The 19048-nt window shown below is 42.8% G+C and overlaps 1 protein-coding gene across 5 annotated transcripts in view; it reads right to left on the bottom strand.

Moving 5' to 3' along the window:
• TMCC3 (transmembrane and coiled-coil domain family 3) overlaps positions 1 to 19048 on the bottom strand; it is a 50101-nt gene that overhangs the window by 9345 nt on the left and 21708 nt on the right. Inside the window, exon 1 of one of the 5 annotated variants that reach the window (XM_026035539.1) lies at positions 16584 to 16631. The exons of the other annotated variants lie outside the window; for them this stretch is intronic. Coding sequence (XP_025891324.1) covers positions 16584 to 16586 — 3 coding nt within the window. The 5' untranslated portion in view covers positions 16587 to 16631. Of the gene's footprint in view, positions 1 to 16583; positions 16632 to 19048 lie in introns of those variants that run through there. 5 annotated transcript variants of the gene reach the window in all.

Raw genomic sequence — 19048 nt, 5'->3', positions numbered from 1 at the left:
TCACTGCCACCCTCCTTTCCGTGACTTCTGGCAATGCAGCCAAGATCTTCAGATTAAAGAAGCTGTTAGCAGATTGGTAGTGGGTTTTTTTTTTTTCTCTCTCCCCCTCCAAAAAAAGTGTATTCAGTAGCAGCATGAATAACCAAAACAGTCCATCTGGGTCCAGCTACATTTCAGAAGCAAAAAGCACTTAAGAGAATGGAACCATCACCCAGCTTTCCTACGAAGACAGCAAGAATTATGGAGCTGGGAGATGAGCTACAGGTTAGAGGAAGCAGCCCTGAGAGGCGTGTGACAGCACCAAGAAAGGCGAATATTACTCCAGAGCCTGAGGAAAGGCCAGAGATACGTCCAGGTCTTGGATTCTAGGAGAACCAGGGACAGCCAGATTTGCACAGGGTCACTGGGCTGGCTATAACCAGCATTAACTTGAGGTTAGAAATTTGGGGTTTAGAGAGACCGCTGTGTTTTATGGAGCAGTTTGCAAATGTATTTTCTTACAGCCCATCTGGGAACCAACTTGTAATGCTTGTGTTCCTGAAGTAAAGGACAGTCATTGAGTGGTGCAGCAATTCAGGCTCCCTGCCTGCACCAAAGCTGGACACCACACATGACTCAACAGGCTCCTGTCAGAGGCAAAAATAACTCCTTTCTCTCCCAGTGCCCCTCCAAGGATCCAAGCACATACGCAGGAACAGCCCACAGCACACTGCTAGAAGCCCTTCAACTCCCAGGCACAGGCAGGGGCACTTTACTCAGCACTCTRCTTAAGGTCGAAAGGCAAACTCATGTTCATAAAAAGCAGAAAAGTGCTTGAGACACAACAGTGCATTGCCCAGAGTTCAGAAGAAGCCATGTGCACATATGCCCCAGGAGAACCCAGAGTAGCAGGYCCAGGTTGGAAGGGTACCACAGGGGCAGGAACTGCTGAAGGAAGGAGAAGCCAGGCCTCTGGAAAAAATCCTTTGTATCCTCTGGTTCCAGTATGGAAAGCACGAGGAGAGATTGTTTCTTCCCCAAAGACCCTAGGTGGGACGCGAGCAGAGAAGACAACCTGCAGTCACTAAGCGCAGGTTAGTGCAGGCTGCTCCAAACAACCTAATGGCTGCRGACACGAATTGCCAACTGCATGGGTAGCTCTCTGAGGAGAACAGCCCAGCCAGCTTAGGTGTCTGACTGAATCTTGATGACTATTCCATACATTTATTTTATGCCCATTTAAGAACTGGCATAAAAAAAGCAGACAGGAAAAACACACTTGCAAGCCCGAGTCATCGATCGTTGCTATGAAGCGACCACGGAAAAGCCCGCGCCGTTAGGCCCCGTCACTAACGGAAGGCAGCCACAAAGACACCAAGTCCTCGTCCCGTTCCAGCACACTCAGGTGGGCTGGAACTCACTAGCATCAGCCGTCAGGCTGTGCCAGCCAAACGCAGCCTTCTCGCAGCAACGTCGAGGTCCATTTTGCAAGGCTTTCACAGGGTATCGGATTAGGAAATATAATCCCATAGGACAAATGCAGGACACAGGCAGTCTTGAATCTTGCAGGCTTAGCAATAGAAACAAAGTAATTGGGACTAATTCTTCTTTGTCAGAAAGGTTACATACAGCAGAGGCACAGCGGATGCCGGTGGATCTAAGAGAGAACTGCCACTTTCTCAGCATATTCTCAAAGCAGAAAAGCATTTGGCCCAAGTTTTACCACCTCTTTCAATTCCAGGGCTCCTTCTGAAACTCACTAGGGCCACATCCTTCAAGGGCAGCTGAAAATGGTGCTTAAACCTCATAAAAGCTTTTAAGGGCTCCACTAAGTTTCAGAAACCCAGCCCCAAAGACTTAAATTCTTGCTGTGCTGAATGCCACATGAGGTAAGAAGGAGGTAAAGCACCTCCTTCTGCTCCAGGTTTGCCTTTTCAAGAGCTACTTAACAGGGACAGAGAAGAGTCTACACTCAGTGCATCATATGGACCGGAGAGGGCTGCAAGCGTGGCAAAGCAGAGAGAGAGCCAGCCCTGCCTCTGCCTCGCACTGGGGAGATTGAAGACCAAGGCTAAGAAATTTGCCTGAGATCCAGAACCGCCCCCTTCTCAGGAGCACTTTGATGGCCTGTTCTTCCCTCCAGTTTATTGCTTTTTATTTGCACAGAGGGCCTGRGACCGTAAGCACAACCCCATCAATAAACGTGAAAATATGCTTGTTCGTTTGGTTTAAGCAAAAAATAAACATTTCCAAAATGTTTTAAAACCTACTGTGAGGAAAGAAATRTCAAAGAGCATATTAGATAACATAAGCTCTGGTGTTACTGCAAGGACGATTTTCTATCTCTTGAATTGTCAACATTAAACATCCTCGTACCCACCTCAAACAACCAAGCTCCCAACCACGCCYGTTTCGCTTCAAATCCCACTCATGGGCTCAGGCCCAAACAGGAGTATGCCAGAAACAACCTTTCATCTAATTACTTATTATAGGAATGAACTATGGCCAAATCAGCTAGGCTGCTGCTTGTGTGTAGATAAGGCTTTAGATAGAACAGATACAGCAGATTAAATCAGCACCAGGAGAGGAGACAACAAGGGGAAGAAGTCACTGCTGCTTTCTTGCTAATACCTCATCCTTCCCCCATCCCAGGGAACATGCCCCATTGCACCGCTCTCCTATCAGCATGTCTATCCTGCCCAGGCTGTTCTCAAGCACAAAGCTGACACAAGCAGACCAAGAAAAACGACTTCCATGCTACTTCATGCAAACTTCAAAAGGGGTTTTATGAAAATAAATAAGCCACTTCCCATTTACTGCTCAGCAGTTCCGTAAAAGCACCGTTCTGGCTCGGAATGCAACTCAAGGATGAAGCAGCATGTAGATTTACTAAACTCTTATTTTTAAGCTTCCAGAGTGGTAGGCTAAGCGCACCACATGATTTTTCAGAGCAGCACCATCCCTTCTTAAATCAAAATTTAAAAGTCACTTCTATGTGCATGCTCACTCATGTCCAGCTTTCCACGGCAAAATAGGGAAACACTTGGGAGCCCCAGATGCTACATAGGTGGTTGCATCCCAAAATGTGGATGAGAATCTAGTGCTCCAGCTCCCACTAAGGGGATGTCTCTCCCACCTGACAACTGAATATTGAAACAACAATATTGAAATAGGTGGTAAAAATTAAATTTTCCAAAATAATGTGAGCTACTCTGTGAAGAACCAGCTGCTGCACATTTTCAACTTTTAAACTCCTTTTCACAAGTGAGAACTGGATAGAATGCCTCAACTACCTCAACTTCACATTGCTCCAGCATATCCTGACTATCCACCTTTTGAGGTTTAGTGTGGTTTTTTTTTTTTTTTTTTTTAAATTCTTTTCCTATCACCAGACTAACTTCTCACCACAGATCAGCTGTTCCATATTGATAAAGCTATAGGTCACCTGTTTCCCCTCACCAAGGCCTTTCTGCTTCACAGTCGATCCTTTTAATTTAAGTGCTATTGAGGTTGCAGATCTTGAAATCCTAGTTTCTGGAAACACGCAATCATAAGAAATTCCTGATCCTCCAAGGGAAGTAACTCACGTCAAACTTAATAGTCAACAACCAACAATGTCTTCCTTCCCCCTAAACAATGTTATGAAGATTTAAGACACCGTGATTTACAGACACAAAAGGGGGGGGAAAAAAAAAAAGTSAAACTCACAACCAAACATTGATTTTAGTGAGGTCTAATTCTTCTTATTGCTTTGAGCTGGCAACCCTTGTAAAGATCTACTTCGCAACAGTTAGTTCACGATTTTATAGTAGCAAGGCCTCTTGAAAGTATTACTGCTTAGAGCTGAAACACTTCAAAAGCGGACAGAAAGGCCATAACTTGCAACAGGACACAAGCCTCCAGTTGGTTTTAAGCATTGGCCCATTTCCAGTTATAAACAATAGAACAATAACTCCACCACGCAGAAGATCTTTTGATTTGCCTTAATGCTGCAGCAACACATCCTGAGCATGTAAACAAACACATCTTGTCCTGTACACAAACTGAGTCACTTGCTCAAAGAAGCCTTCTTATTTTTATTTTTTTTCCCTTTCCCCTCTTTTTCTCCACATAAAGTGTGGGACCGATAAAGTAAAGCCACACAAATACATTTATAATTAAGACTGCTTCCCTATATTGTGTGGCCAGTGACTACCAGACGCCCTGGGAGACACTCAGTGCCAGTTTTTGCCATTACAGGAATTACTTCCGTGCTCACAGACACGGCTTGGATCCCTCTGCAGTCTCTCAAGAAGGGCCCTCACATACCTGGTATTGCTCCCCTCTCTGGCTTGGGGGCATTAGGGGCTGCAAACAGGGCTTACTCGTCAMGGTCAGTACCCGGTGGCTTCAGGTGCACATGGCCAGCACCAGGCAATACACCTGTGTGGACCTGGAAGCACCATGAGATCCACCACGACTACAGCCRTGGCCACTCCTTTAAACAGGCTTCAGGCTACTGTTCATAAACCTCCAGATACTGAGAAAGAAGGGGGAAAGAGCAAAGCTGGAAAAGAAAGCAAGAGAGAGATACAAAAATCCTTTTTTTTTCCCTCTAAGTCCTCTCTGATTATTTAAAAAAAGTTTAAAATTATTTTAATCAAAATTTCATCATGGAAGATAAGGGCAATTACATCTAGAATCCCTGGTCATTCTTATTCAAAAGCACTGCTGCAATAATAGTATTTTAAGCTACTACACACAACTAATTAATGCTGCTTTGAAGAATAAAAACTCTGGAGAAAATATCTTAATTGCTTTGCAAGTARTAAAGTGCAAGTAAGCACGAAAATTCCCCACGGACTAAATTGATTTAACCCACTGCCCCCTGAAGATAACAGCAAGAGAGCTTCATCAATCTTCATGTCTAGATTTCTTTTCAAAATTTTAAACACAGATGTTTTACTGAAGGGGGAAAATGAAGCACCGGGCAAGAGAACTAGAGCTCCTTTCTTGGGCAGTAGGCATTGCATACCTTCCCCTCAGAAGAAAAATGAAACACTGATTTCCAAGTTAATGCAAACAACATTTATTTGCAAATTAAAAATACACAGCAACAAGGTTTCCTGTTGCAGTCACTGTGCTACTAAACTGCGTTGCAGGCAGTAATTTCTATTCCTGAATAGAATTAAATCTTATTAAGAACAACTGTGGGAGTTTAGCTAATCCAGGAGTAAGCATTACTTGTATGCTTACACACCTATATATGCCTATACATGCATAAGTGCATACTTATAAATAAGTATGTATTTAGAAATGGCTTTATAAATTTATACAAATCTTACTTCAATGTAAATTCATTATAAGCACGTACCCACAGAAAGCCTTATATATATATATATATACACACACACACACAAAATGAAATTAAAGCCATGTTTCAGCTGATATGCACTTTCTAGAAAACTTGCTTTTGTACAGTATTTTATGCTTACATGCTAACAATGTAAATAGTTGCAACAAAAATGAATCTGCAAAAACAGGAAAAAAGCCAAACCAGCACATCTTTTGGTGACATGCACGCCTTCACAGGCGAGTTGTGAGCAAGTCCTCGTGCATCCCTCTTTTCCAAGAGGCTCCATTGGGCCAGAGGAGAACACACTGCAGAGCAAGTGACCCCTGCACTGGCTCAGGGCACCCTCCTGCACCGGCCCGGTGGGGACCCACATCCTCCCGAGCTGAAGGGGGCCCTGAATCCCAGACATGCAGCAACTGCCCTGGGTCCTACAGGCAGGTCAAATTCTGTAAGATCTCCACCCTGTCTCCCAGCAGACAGAATTCAGCCAATTTTACTTGAATTTATGGATAGCTGCAGAACGATGAAGAGGGCCCTTTACAGCCAACAAACCATTCTTMTGTGAGGAGGCTGGGAAGGAATCCGCCCTGCTCAATCCCTAAGGGCTGCGGGACACTCAGTGCCACCCCAGGAACATTCCTGTTTTTACACACGGGTCCCAGCTAACACTGCTGTCAACCAGGACATCTGCAGCACCAAACACCAGTGTGTTAGTTGCAATGACAGAAATATCTGTCGAAGCCTACAGCAGATTTTAAATAAACTCCCAAGTCTCTTGAAGAAATCACTGTATTTTAAAGCACTGTTTTATGGTTTAACATAACAGTTTGGAATTTCTCTACCTCTTGAACTAAAGCAATGTGCTATGAGTGCTTGGTGATGGTCTTCATCTTTAAAGAAAAAGAAATCATCTCCTTTTCATATTTCTGTAATGTATATATCATATACTAATAAGCATTACAAATGATAGCTGCAGTGAGGAAAGTTCCCCAAGGCAGAAAGGTAACATTGGTTATTTAAAAAACTTGAAATGCAGAAGGTCTGTCCAGCTGAAAAGGAAATTCAAATGATTCACCCAATTAGAGAGGAGGAATAAAACCCCACAGATACATTTTTAATCTAGGCTCAAAATATTCCTATCCTGAGAGGACAGATTCACAATTAGTGAGATYCTTTAAATCAAATTACTTTGAGGCAATTCAGACAATTCTGGGAGATAAACTGGGTTAAATTCTACTTAAATCTTTTTATTACTTACAACAGTTTTAATCATGGCTTTAAGAGTTTCAGGGGCAAGGGAAGAAACTGCCTTTTAAACAATTGCTGCTAATGAGGGTCCACAACATGTTGCAGATACGAAACAGAAGGCCTGCTGACATTTTGGACAAGCTGGAGCCTTTGCACATTGCCTGCGTAGCCCTGGCGGATTAAAGCAGGCTTTTCCTCGCAGAGATGTTTCCAAACTGAAAATACATCTGGGTCTGCTCGGCCACAGCTAAAATGTCAAGGGTGGAATGAACTCCAGCAGCTGCTAAGGGCTCRCTGCGGTTTCACTGCCCTCCGCTCCATCCGCAAGGCACCTGAGGATCTCCGTACGCAGCAGCAGCATGCACAAGGTACATTATGCAGGAATGTATGCACAAACGCAGTGCTCGGAAACTAATACCAACATAAAAATAAAACCACTCAAGACAAAACTCTCCTTTCTCTCTGCTCTCCAAAACAAAACTCAATCTCTGCCTTGGAGAAAAAGGGGGATCGGAATCATGGACAAGAAACAGAAGGGACTTTGTTTAAGGGTCACGGGGACGTGCTCAGGAGCTGCGCAGTTGTGCACAGAACAGACCCGACGCCATCCCAGGCATTTTTCCCTATTCCGCTAAAGCCACGTTGTTAACRCAAAAGTCATTTAATACAAAACAATTAAAAACCTCTTATCTTAGACGAGGCAATTGAGAAGGTTGATAAAATATTACAAAGCAAAAACATGTGGAACTTCTCTGTTACATTGATGTGTTCATACAGACTTGTGTTCAACCTCGCACAGCCCTAGTTGAGAGCTATCATAGGTGACCAGCAGGACTAAAAACAAACAAACAAAAACCAATAAAGTAACCCAACAGAAACATTAAGAGTCACATAAAAGAAAAAACAAGCAATGACAGCTTTGCAGCTGTCAGTAATGCAATTACTGTCCTTTCTTGCCTTTYGGTAAATATTACAGCCCCCCTTTCTTCATATTCAAAGCCCTTTTTTTGTGTTTGTGTGTGTGTGATTTAAAAAAAAAGATCTCCGGGAGGACAGAGGGGATTAAGGCCTTTCTAATGGTTTTGCAGTCGCAATTTGATTTGGATCGCAATACCATTAAGGGCATCTTGGCTGCTTCATCTTAACCCTCCAGAGAACACGATGGTGTCACAGGGATTATTTATTTAATCAGATAAGGCAAAACTCATCAACAATTAATAGTTCCGGGCTAATGCCTCTCAGGCAATGATAAAGTTTCTTCAAGTAATATTTGTTAAAATATGATTAGAGATCAGACAGGCTTACTTTTCCAAAATATTTATAAGGCTAGACACCAGGCTAACTGTAATTTAGTCTGAAGAGACAAAACAGACAAACTTGTCAATTCACATTAACCAGGGGCACTTGCTAATCAAGCAAGCGTTTTGTGGAAGCAGGAAATCCCAATAGTGTCATTAGGATCTTGCAACACAGTCAGCTTTACATAAAAATAAATACAGCCTGCTACCAGAATGACACCTACATTGACAGTTATGTGCTTCACCCACTGGGTTTGTTCAGTTTTTATTTATAGTTTTCCTCTTACCATTTTGCTTTGGCTAATCTAATCTTTGTGACTTCATCTTTTTACATTAAATTAGTTGCATTGTGCTCCTTACCTGCAATGTATTTTATCTGGCACAATATTTCCAGAAAGTTACAAAGATGGCCTATTTCTTTCCAAATGTGTTTTGTTCAGAGATTTATACAGAGAGATAAAGAAAATCAAGACTATCCTAGAACAATCTGTCCTTTTAAAATGATAATGATTATTTAAATTACAATGCACAAATGACAGGTATTAGTTTTGGACACTGCCAAATTCAAAGCTCACAATTTTATGTAATCCATTATCAGTTGACACAACTGATAATATACTGCTTAATTAGTAAAGCTCCAAATTAAAAAGAGAGCGGATTTTGTTACATCCCCAGACAGGCCTGTTGTTATTTTCACAGTGATGAGTAAGTGCCAAGTGATGTAAAGGCATGACTTTCAAATAAGATACTAGTGTAGACCTGTATTTCACCCATGAATYTCTCCCGGCATTGCTGGGAAGCTGCACGTGCTACAGAAGCACATAAATCTGTCTGCATTGYTTAAGCATACAAGCGATAAGAGTTACTCATATTATTCCCAACAAATACCTACTGAAGCAAAGAGGTATTTCGGATTCTCTTACAGCCACATTAGGCAGGTCAAGATCACAGTAATTCTTCTGAAACAAGAGCACAGGCTCTTGCTTATCTGCTTGGKCAGGCTGTCGCTTACACTTAGGTAAACGCTCTCCACCCACAGCTCGCACCTTCCAGGAACCAAGTCACAGAGTTCAGCATCACTGGCCTTTGCCAAATGGGAACAAAAGCAATGGAAGATGTTTAGAGTATTTTTAAGAGATGTTTTCCTCAGCTTATTGAAAGTCACTGCTCCCCTGGCCTAAGCACGGAGGGTTGGGAGAGCCTCCCTCAAATGACTGCCATAGGGCAGTGGCACACACCTCATCCCGACCTCTCCGCACAGCTCGAGCCCCTTTGCTGCCCAGGTTCTTCAGCCAGGTCAGCCCAACAGACCCAGGTTAAAGCAGGATAGAGAAGCTCAGTCAGAGGCTTCCCTCTCTACCTTCCCAATACAATTTTTTTAAACCATAAAATACTGTCATAAACCTGATAATGTAGCTTGCTGCCTTAATTAAGAGTGTTGAACAAAAGTATCATTGGAAAAATGCATTCATTTAGTCCACATTCAAGCCAAAAATAGAGCCCTTCCAAAAAGTATGTAGACATAAACCCAAGTGTCCAATTCTTCTTTAAAGCAAGTTCCTACATATTAAAATCATATTATTTCTTTCCACTTTCAGAGTTGATGAGATATTAGCCGCATATTCACCAAGACAATTTGATYAGAAATGAAACCACAATCAATATTACATCCAAGCTATTCCTAGCCTGCCTCCCTCTACTTTGAACTTTCCCAACAGATGTAATTTTCCCTTTCTTGAGTTTCTACACAGACAGTCTAAAAGGACATGCTTTGTATGACCCTGTTGGCTTTGGTGTAGAAGACCATATATGCATATTATATTACCATATTCAGTCACAGCAAGAGCACAGGGGAAAGGAGCAAAGTGGAGCTCTACAGGAAAGGAAATGAACAGGAGGCTGGGCTGGCCTGGGGCTGAACTGCAGCTTGTACCTGAGCAGGGAGCCCTCCTTGGCTACAGGCTCCTGAATCCCACAGTAAGCCACCCTAATTATTTTTCCATTTTCAAARCTATGAGGTCTCCTGGTTAGTATTGAAATTATTTTAAAAGATCGAGGATTATAAAATTGTCTAAATACATTTTTTCTTCACCTCTCATTTGGTCATTCCCTTGAAAGTAACTTAACCAAAATAAACCATGGCCTATAAATCAAGACTTTGAGTGCTCTAACCAGGCCRGTGAAGCCCTAGCCCACCACTAAACTCTCAGATATATGGCTCTGAAATGATTCACATCATGCAAGCCTAATCACAACKCCCACACAGCGAGTACACATTCTACAATATTCTTCAATATTCTACGTATCGAGAAATATTCTGCAAATACACCTCCTTTAGAAACACACTGCTCAGGATGTTTCTGGAGGCAGCTACTTGCAAAGTATAATAAATAAATAAAATTACCTTAGCTCCTTCCCAAGTCAGTGGCACCAATAATTCCTGCAGCAAGACCCTCCTTCTCTCAACTGTTGCTCTTTGCTCAACCATGAAGCCTGTCGCACCTTGACTTCAATACTATTCAATATCATTATTTCTTTCACAAATTCCCTTACTGATATTCCAACACCACCCCTCCAGGCTTCACAGCTCCCGTCCTGAAACAAGGCCGAAATGCAGGAGCACATGGAGAACTCAGAGAATGCCCCCAAACAACTTGTATTTACCACTGTGTTAAGAAACTTCTGCTGACGTAACTTTGAATTCAGAAGAGGGATGTCTAAGAAATTCTAGTTTAAATTACAAATGAAGTTAACTCCAACTCATGCTCTCTAGCTCCTAGTATTTATATTACTGTCAAAGCAGACTGCCTAGCAGCTAAGCAAGATGGAAGAMACAGGCAGTAAAAGAAAAACAGTAAACTGAAAACAAGAGGAGCGATATCTAATGTTTCAGCAACTCAGATAGCACTTAATGGCTTACTTTCCACATCAGCTAGAAAGGAAACTTGTAAATACACAAATATTTATGAAATGTTTAGGGAAATTGTGATGAGTTCTGATGATTTGAATAGGCTAAAAACTTTCCATGCAAAAGAATCCAAACATGTACAGAAGGAACTCCCAAAGTTCCTTGTATTTTATGAACGATGAAAGACCAAATGGCAAATCATTTCCCGAGTTGAATCTCTCCTCCAAGTTCACCTTGAAAGTCTATTTCTACATTTGATTCTACTATTAACCATTTTCATTAAGCACATATTAGCCACATCGTTTTAACTTTATGAAATAAACTGCATCACAAATTATTTGTCCCATTTGGTCTGCATGCTTTTTATTTCTTTTAATTATCTTTCTTGTTCATTTACAAAACTAAAGCCTTTAAAATGTCCTAAAATTATAATGGTTAGAAAACATGGCCTTTGAAAAAGCGACATTTAGGTCACTATGGAAATAAATACACCAGCCCTGTGTTCCTCTGTGCAATTTACTATTAAAAATAACTACACAATAGCCATGCACCCTAAAAGCAAGAGGTACAATAAAGATTATTGAAGACGCTTGTTAGGGCTTCCTCCTATCTGAAAGCTAAGGATGTAGCAAAATAAAAGGAGCTGCACATTCAAACAGTTTCAGATCCGCCTATGCACATATACTGGGACCACTATAATGTAGCATATCCAAGTAAAAACCGATGAGCATTTTCAAAGTAGATTACACTATTGATAATAACTATTTCTCAATTATTTAGCAGTCTAYTTGAAAAAGCTGTTTCACTCCCCTTACTATGAAGATGATATAAAATTTCTGGCATTTAAACGACACTGACTGCACAATACAGGCTCTAAGAAATTTTTGCATAATTCTGTGCATGAGATTTATTTAACACATGGAGCTGGGGTTGGCAGTTAGCAGTATTTAAAGACATTTATAAGAGCAGCACAGCGTGCCACTTCACTACTGCTTTTCAAGTTCTTGATACAGCTTCTGGAACGTGCAAAGTACTAGACAAGAGGAAAAGTTCTTACCATACTTAAAGTACTCTTCTATTTTATTACCTAGAGCATTGATAACATAATAATGTAATTGGTGACATACTRAGAATGCCAGATGTGACCACAAACTTTCCTATACTTCTACTATTATCTGTAGGGAATGGAAAGAAGTTTTCATGACAGCATTGCTCCAGGAGGTAGACAGTTTCAAAACACGTCATGTAGGCACTGTTTATGGTTTAGCCTAGCCTAACTGCAGGGTGTTTTGTTTGTTTGTGTGCTTTTCAGCCTACAAAGCAAAGGCCCAACTATGAGTAGTCACCTTGTCAAAAAAATCTGATGGTACAAATAAAAGAAAGCATATCTACTGAATTAGACTAGGTTAACGCGGAGTGAGCATGCATTAGCATGACTGCAATACATCAACACACACAAAATCACTACTGACAGCAGCCTGTACAGGGAAAAACATCTAGCAAGGTCACAAGATTTTTCGAGCAGAAAGATTGGAGTTGGGGTGTAACAAGAAGCCTTTGCGATCACCCTCTGAAGGGCTCCCATTGGTCTAGGCAGGACGTATAAGTTAAAAGTTATTGTTCACGGCTCTGGATGCCCATCTCTGAGGCGACCTGCTCGGAAGGTTTGAGCTGCGCTTCTGACGTGCAAAAAGGCAAAACCTAGAGAAACTCTACCAGGTCCAAGAGAATGCTCAGTGACACCCTGCATCCCAGAGCGTGCAATGAGACAGTCATGCCAGATGTACTCAATGATCTGTTCCACAGGAATCCGCTCCCCTCTGCGCACAAAGACACTGGAGGGCAATATGAGCCAGAGGGATGGAAAAAAAAAAGTCACCATCACATTGTTTTTTGAAACCAGTTGCAGGTTCCAAGTGTCAGACATGATCTATTTATTTCCCTTGTTGTCAGTGTTGTCTCCTAAATCTGCTCAGCACATATCACAGAATGAAATTACGTGATCTTCCACCTACAGCAGATCAAGTGTCCCAACTGTTAACACTGCTGTAAACATTGAAGGGCTCTTGTCAAACAATAAACAAAGGGTTTCTTTGACAACCACAGAAACCTCTAGATTTAARCATGGATCAAGTAAGGTAGCTGCAGCAGCTACCTCAGATGAAATTTCACTCTCAATCTGATACCAAATGTATCTGACACCTTGCGGGTAGAGATTCTGTAACTGCAGAACCTACACACGTACATCCTCACCTCCTCATCCAGGGCGTGTACAGCATCCACGATTAGGGTATGAGGGCACCTACTGCAACAGCAGGAGCTGAACCAGTCGCTACTCTGGGTGAAGTGAGAAGCGCTCAATGCTTTCTAAGTGTTAAGCTCAGGTAGGACTTTACAGAATCCCTTTTGTTCCTCCCTGGTATAAGAGACAATGCTACACGAGGATCTTGCTTCAAATCACAGCTTACTGGTTACATTTAAGTTTACAAAAATCCTTCCTATCTCACACAATGCCTTTATTTTTTCCCTTACCTCCCTCAGCCTTCCTCTCTTCTCAATTCCTTGCCTGTAACACTTATTCCCTCTCACTTTTCTGTCTGCATTCTACAACTGGGTGCCTTCCCTGCATCCAGAACTCCTACAGGATCTATCCAATTCCTGAAATTCAATGGCTCAATTTAGATTTTACTCCTCTCTGAGCCAAAGAGTCTCAAAGCCACATTCTGGCTTTAGAACATGTAAAACAGAAACATTTAATTTGTCCTAAGTGGTAAAGTTTCCTGTCAATCACTCATATCCACTGTGATTTGTTTTTATCTTAGGAAGTTCAAAGAAAAAAAAACCACATTGTTAATTCTTTTAATCCTTAAACATATAATCTTTCTATAGGGTCATCCTCAGTCACTGAAAAGATGCCTTAGCAGACATTTGGATGCTCCTTATCTTACATGATTTTATACAGAAAGTAACAGCAGAATTTATTTCTAGGAGTCTAAGCACCAGTTAACACGTGCTGTAAGACGCAGCTGCAGACATAAGAACTGACACGAATGCAGGATACCACAAAACAAGCCAGACGCTCACTCTTGCCTTCCATGAGAGACTGCCAGTACTCGGAAGGAACTCACTTCCTTCTCTCACCTCTTGTGTCTGCAGCCTCAGTCCTCACACACGGAGAAACACAAAAGTATGACAGAGATGGTCTAAAAAACAAAACAAACAAACAAACCAACCTAACAAAACCATTCCAGGCCAATACTAAAAGTCTAAGAGCTAGGGTATAATATGCCATCTATTCATGTGGTTATCAGAGTTGCAACTTGCCCGTCATGTAAAAATAACCTGCTTCAAACATTCACCATAGTACTGTCCTGTAGATAACATAAGAAAGTAGTCAGTATCAACTGCATATTCAAATATGCTTGCCAGCTTTTTTAACCAAATTTTAATTAAAAAGCAAATTAAATTTAAAGTTTTTCTTTTATACTTGTATAAATAGTTACCAGTATCCTTCCCTCTGTCCTTCACACCACTCAGACATTAGAAGGAAGGTAGCACGGCAAAAGCAATTGTAGCTGACTGAAACAGATTCATGATTCCAAGTAACCTACAGGAAAACTAACGTAGGTAGCCTGAAGATTTAGTACCGAGGCAAATGTCACCATTTCAAATGAGGTGCACTTAGCCAGCAATTTCCCATATTCTTTTTCCTGTTATTTCACATGCTTAGAAATTTATTTTCCCTACAAGGTTTTCTCCCCCAATATTCATCAGATTTCTTTGTGGTGACTTCATGATAGTCATCTAATTGTGGCACTGGTATCACGTCCTGTTGCCAGGGAGTCAGTGTCATGACACTACTGCAGAATTTAATGGAGGAGAGGTCCACGGAGAATGAATCACTTGGTTAGTCATCAATGTCTTCAGCGGGCGACGAAGTAACCGTCAGCCAAGCCCACAGCTGAGGAGCACCTGCCAAGGAAGCAGGAGCTGCGTTCCAGGCTCTCTCCAGCTTGAGACATGTTCAGACCCGCAGCTTGGAGGAGGACACATCACCCACACGGTCACAGCTTGGTGAAGCTGACAGCTGAAGAGAGGATATTCCTCTGCTTCTCCTGAGAAAATCTGACCACTGCACCCCAAGATTTAAGGGGAGATTTAAAAAGAGAGCCTGGCAGTAGCTCAAGAACAAGGGCACACACCTTGCAAGGGGAAACCTGCCCCACTCCGCTGACGTGTGTTGGACGAACAAGCTTTGGCTGCAGGAGGGCACCTCAGCACATTGCCTTGTGACCTTGGCCTCCACTATCCACTCTCCAGCAGGAAGCCATAGCCCAGGGCTGCTCTGCCTGGGGAGGGGTCTGGCCAGGCTGTGCAGGAGCCCAGGCTCCTCAGCAGCTTGCCAGAGAGGAGAACAGGCAACAGGTAAGGTGTCAAAAGCACCCAAGTCCCTTGGGTTCAGCAGCAGCTTCTTCGAGCTGCAGTATTTCCATGAAAGACGTTGAGCCTTAGTATTTACCCTATTCCTATAAAGCCACACTTAGCACCAATTTTTCAGTATATTATTCATCAACAGTTTGAGCCACACAGTTCCTCCATTAAAAGAGCAATTGCAGCACCAGCCATGACCCAAATGAGTCTTATCCAAAAACCACATCCATCACTAGCTAACACTGACAGGAACAACTTGGCAGCAGGTAACGCGTGCCAGCCAGTGTACTTACGTGGGCTGCAGGCTGCATCTATTTTCCATAAGCTGTTCTTACCTCTTCAATAGATGTCTAACTCTAGTAATAGTTGATTTACCTCTAATATTACGGTAGGCTGGAATTCCTTTATATAGCTAACTAATGCAGCCCTGGAGAGTGCTAGTGGCACTTCAGAACTAAGCACCAAGGGCCCCTCACTCTGGGGACTCTTCTACACACATTCCCTGACTTAAAAATCTCAAGCTGTCAGTCACAGCTTTAACAGTTGCGACTGAGCCGTCCATGCTATTTTAAAGCTCCGATGATTTTATTTTTTCTATTAAATGTGCTTGTGAAAGATTTCTTCATCTAGTCCAAGAACATCAAGTGCTTGTGGAATAGTGTATGTCCCATGAAACTTTTTAGTGGGCAAACCTGCTCTGTATGTCAGGTATTTGAAAAGGTAAGAGAAAAGCTCTCCATAAAAAACTTCTGTATCAGCTTAAGCGTCAGTCTACAGATGATGAATCTTAGCGTGGATGCTTAAGCTTTGGCAAGGGAAAATAGAACCTGGAGCTAAGAAGCTACCAGGAATATTCAGCCCTGTATGTAGCAAAATCAAGCACAGTTACTAAAAATGATTTTTTWAAAATGTAAGTACACTAAACGTAAACAGTCTTTAAACATTTGAGAGCGTGCAAGACTGCAATGATCCATTCCCAAAAAAGTAACATTTGTTTAATTTTTTATGAAGGTCATGATTTTCTTGCTTTGATGCTCATGAAAATGAAATATTAATGCCAGGCCCAGAAAGGAAGCACACTGAAAGCCCCCAGAGCTCTGGGAAGGCACCTTGATCCAGAGATTCAGGAATAGCCAAAGCCACTTGAGTAAAGCTGTTCTCTCAAACCATGTGCCAGGTAAGCAGTGCAAAAAATCATTTCAAATGCTTGACAAGGATCAACAGCCTTTTGCAGTCTCAGGCATTGATGAATCCAAATTGCCACAAGAAGGAGCAAAAGCATCACTATAACATGCATCTGAAGACCATGAAACAGTGTCAAACAAGTGTCTACTGAATAAAAAATAAATATATAAGTGAGAGTGTAAGAGAGTGATGAACTCACCATAATCTTGGAGACAGAATTTACGTGACAAGTATCTTCTCCATATCTCGTGCCGTATGAAATAGACACTCAAAATTTAGTTAGCATGAGTCTTCTGTGAACCTTAAGTTAATTCACAGAATATATMGGCAGGGGAGAAAAAGTCCAACAATTGCCTAAAATTAACACTATGCTTTTGTTTCCAGTAACAAACGCAACCACAGGAAAAGTCAAAAAGAAAATAACAGGGAACCGGTCCTAGGCTACCATTTCAGTGACCTGTCCTCTATGTTTCATCACAGAACCCACTTCCTGTGGCACTTCCTCAATGAAAAGATAAGGGCTGCGTTAGGAAACAGGGACCTCGAAAYGCAGCGGGCTCAAGAATAACCACGCGCATGGAGCGTGCGTAGCGCCGAGCACRCCGAGGAGCGCTGCAGCAGGGGCAAAGTGGCCCGCGGTGCCCGCCGTGCCACATGCTCCYACTGCAGAGACCTGGGCACCTCTGCTCACAGCGCTCTTGCCGCCTGCTCTGAGGGCATGGAGCAGCTAGGGAGCGGTGCCCTTGCCGCGCCTGCCTTCCCAGTGCTTCCCCAGCATGCTCTGGCAGACACATTTGCTCTTTCTACAGTCTGGCGTGACAGCAAAGGGCTAGAGTGCATTAGCTCAAGCCATCAGACAAGCTAATGAAAGCTTTTTTAAAAGAGCTTTAATTATTAGAGCAAATTTTACCAGTTCATCACCAGCCAGCTCACATCATAACCTAAAGTCAGCTTAGAGTATGAAGCTGCCTCTGGTAGGCGAGCGCCACAGGACAGGAATGGACCCTGTCAGGGGGTACATGTTGCATCTGGCTGGCTAAGCACTTTATGCACCTGCTATGAGGTAACTTGACACCAACACCATGCTCCTTCTGCAAAGGCAACCGTGATTATTAGCAATACCAKGTGCTGAGGCCCCCATGCACAATTACAGGTTTGCATCCAGAGAAGGGCAGAAGAGCAGCTCTCCTGCAGGGCTGTTGCACACAAACTGGCCAGCACTCCCAAGAGGCCAGTGCCAGGCAGGTTCCAGCAGCTGAGGGGGATACTTTGCTCAGAACAGGCCCCAGCCAGCAGGCACCTGCTACTAAGGCTGCCAGAGGAAACAAACCCAAACCTYGTCCCCAAGTGCAGCCAAGCAAGGTGCCTGGGGTTCAAATGCAAGGCTCAATAGCTCCGCTAGGGACACTAGTGGCCCAGTCCTCCTGCAACGGAGACTTGACAATTGAGCAATAATTACTGTGACAAGGAGTACATGTTTTCCAGTAAATGTCTCTAAATCACTGCTAGAAACCACACATCCCTCCAAAAAAACAGTCAATTTTTGTTTTGTTTTCTTGTTGGGTAAGAGACTGGATGCCTCTGCAACATTAATTTTGTGTTGCGCTGTGAATTAATGCTTGAACTGGTGTGCACTAGGGCAAGAATATCTATGTGGTAATGGAGCATTAATTTCCCTTCATGACTTAAATTACCCTGCAATCTCCACTCTTACAGACTCCAGCACCATCCTCACCATCATAAAACTGTTTCCAATGTACCTGGAAAGTATTAGAACAAGCAACTAGCAGACAGTACTACAGTAAATATTTTATTAAATTAAGTTGTAATTAGTTGGATTGTACAGGTAGTCAAGCAGCTTAGTATTTTCACTTGAAACGGGAAGAATTAGTAATATCTGCTTGGGACAAACTGTAAGATGGGGGGAGCTGCCCACCTCGARTAGCAACATGGACAGTTCCTTTTTTTCCCTGTCCACATTCAAACTAATAGAGAAGAGGAGGACACGACAATTTGCTTTATAACCCCCCCATCCAGCAGAGGATTGTCAGCRGAAAGTGAAACTTGGTATCACCCAGACACTGGACTCTTCTCTTGCAGCAACAACCCCAGAGACCGGGCAGGACATTATGGGAGGAGTAACCAAAGGTGGGATCAAGGTTTGGAGAGGAAGGCAAGTGGGCAAATAGAGGAAAAAGGGGATAAAAGGACCAGTCACCTGACAACAGGTTTTTGGACAGTATGCTGCTCTGGCCCTGTGCCCCTGAGACCAGCACAGTCTCATATTCCTTCTCTGCTTTCCCATGTGAAGGACCATTCTGTGAGGTCTAAGTGCCAGGAGTGGAGTCAGGCCACATGTTACAGATGTGCCAGGAACTGCAGCAAGGAAGGCCATGCAAGTCACCGTGTGCACATGCAAAGATCAGTCCGGAGTAGCCAGTGAGCAGGCCAGTTGACCTAGGAGTCAGGCTTGCATATCATAGAATCATAGAATGCYKAAGGTTGGAAGGGACCTCAGAGGTCATCKAGTCCAACCCTCCTGTACACGCAGGCTCATCTAGAGCATGGGGCACATGGCTGCATCYAAGCGGGTTTTAAAGATCTCCAAAGAAGGAGACTCCACAACCTCTCTGGGCAGCCTGTTCCAGTGCTCCGTCACCCTCA

Source organism: Nothoprocta perdicaria, unplaced genomic scaffold (assembly GCF_003342845.1).
Source record: "Nothoprocta perdicaria isolate Ctin4 unplaced genomic scaffold, notPer1 scaffold_160, whole genome shotgun sequence".
NCBI lineage: Eukaryota > Metazoa > Chordata > Aves > Tinamiformes > Tinamidae > Nothoprocta > Nothoprocta perdicaria.
This window is presented reverse-complemented; position numbering and strand designations above follow the sequence as displayed.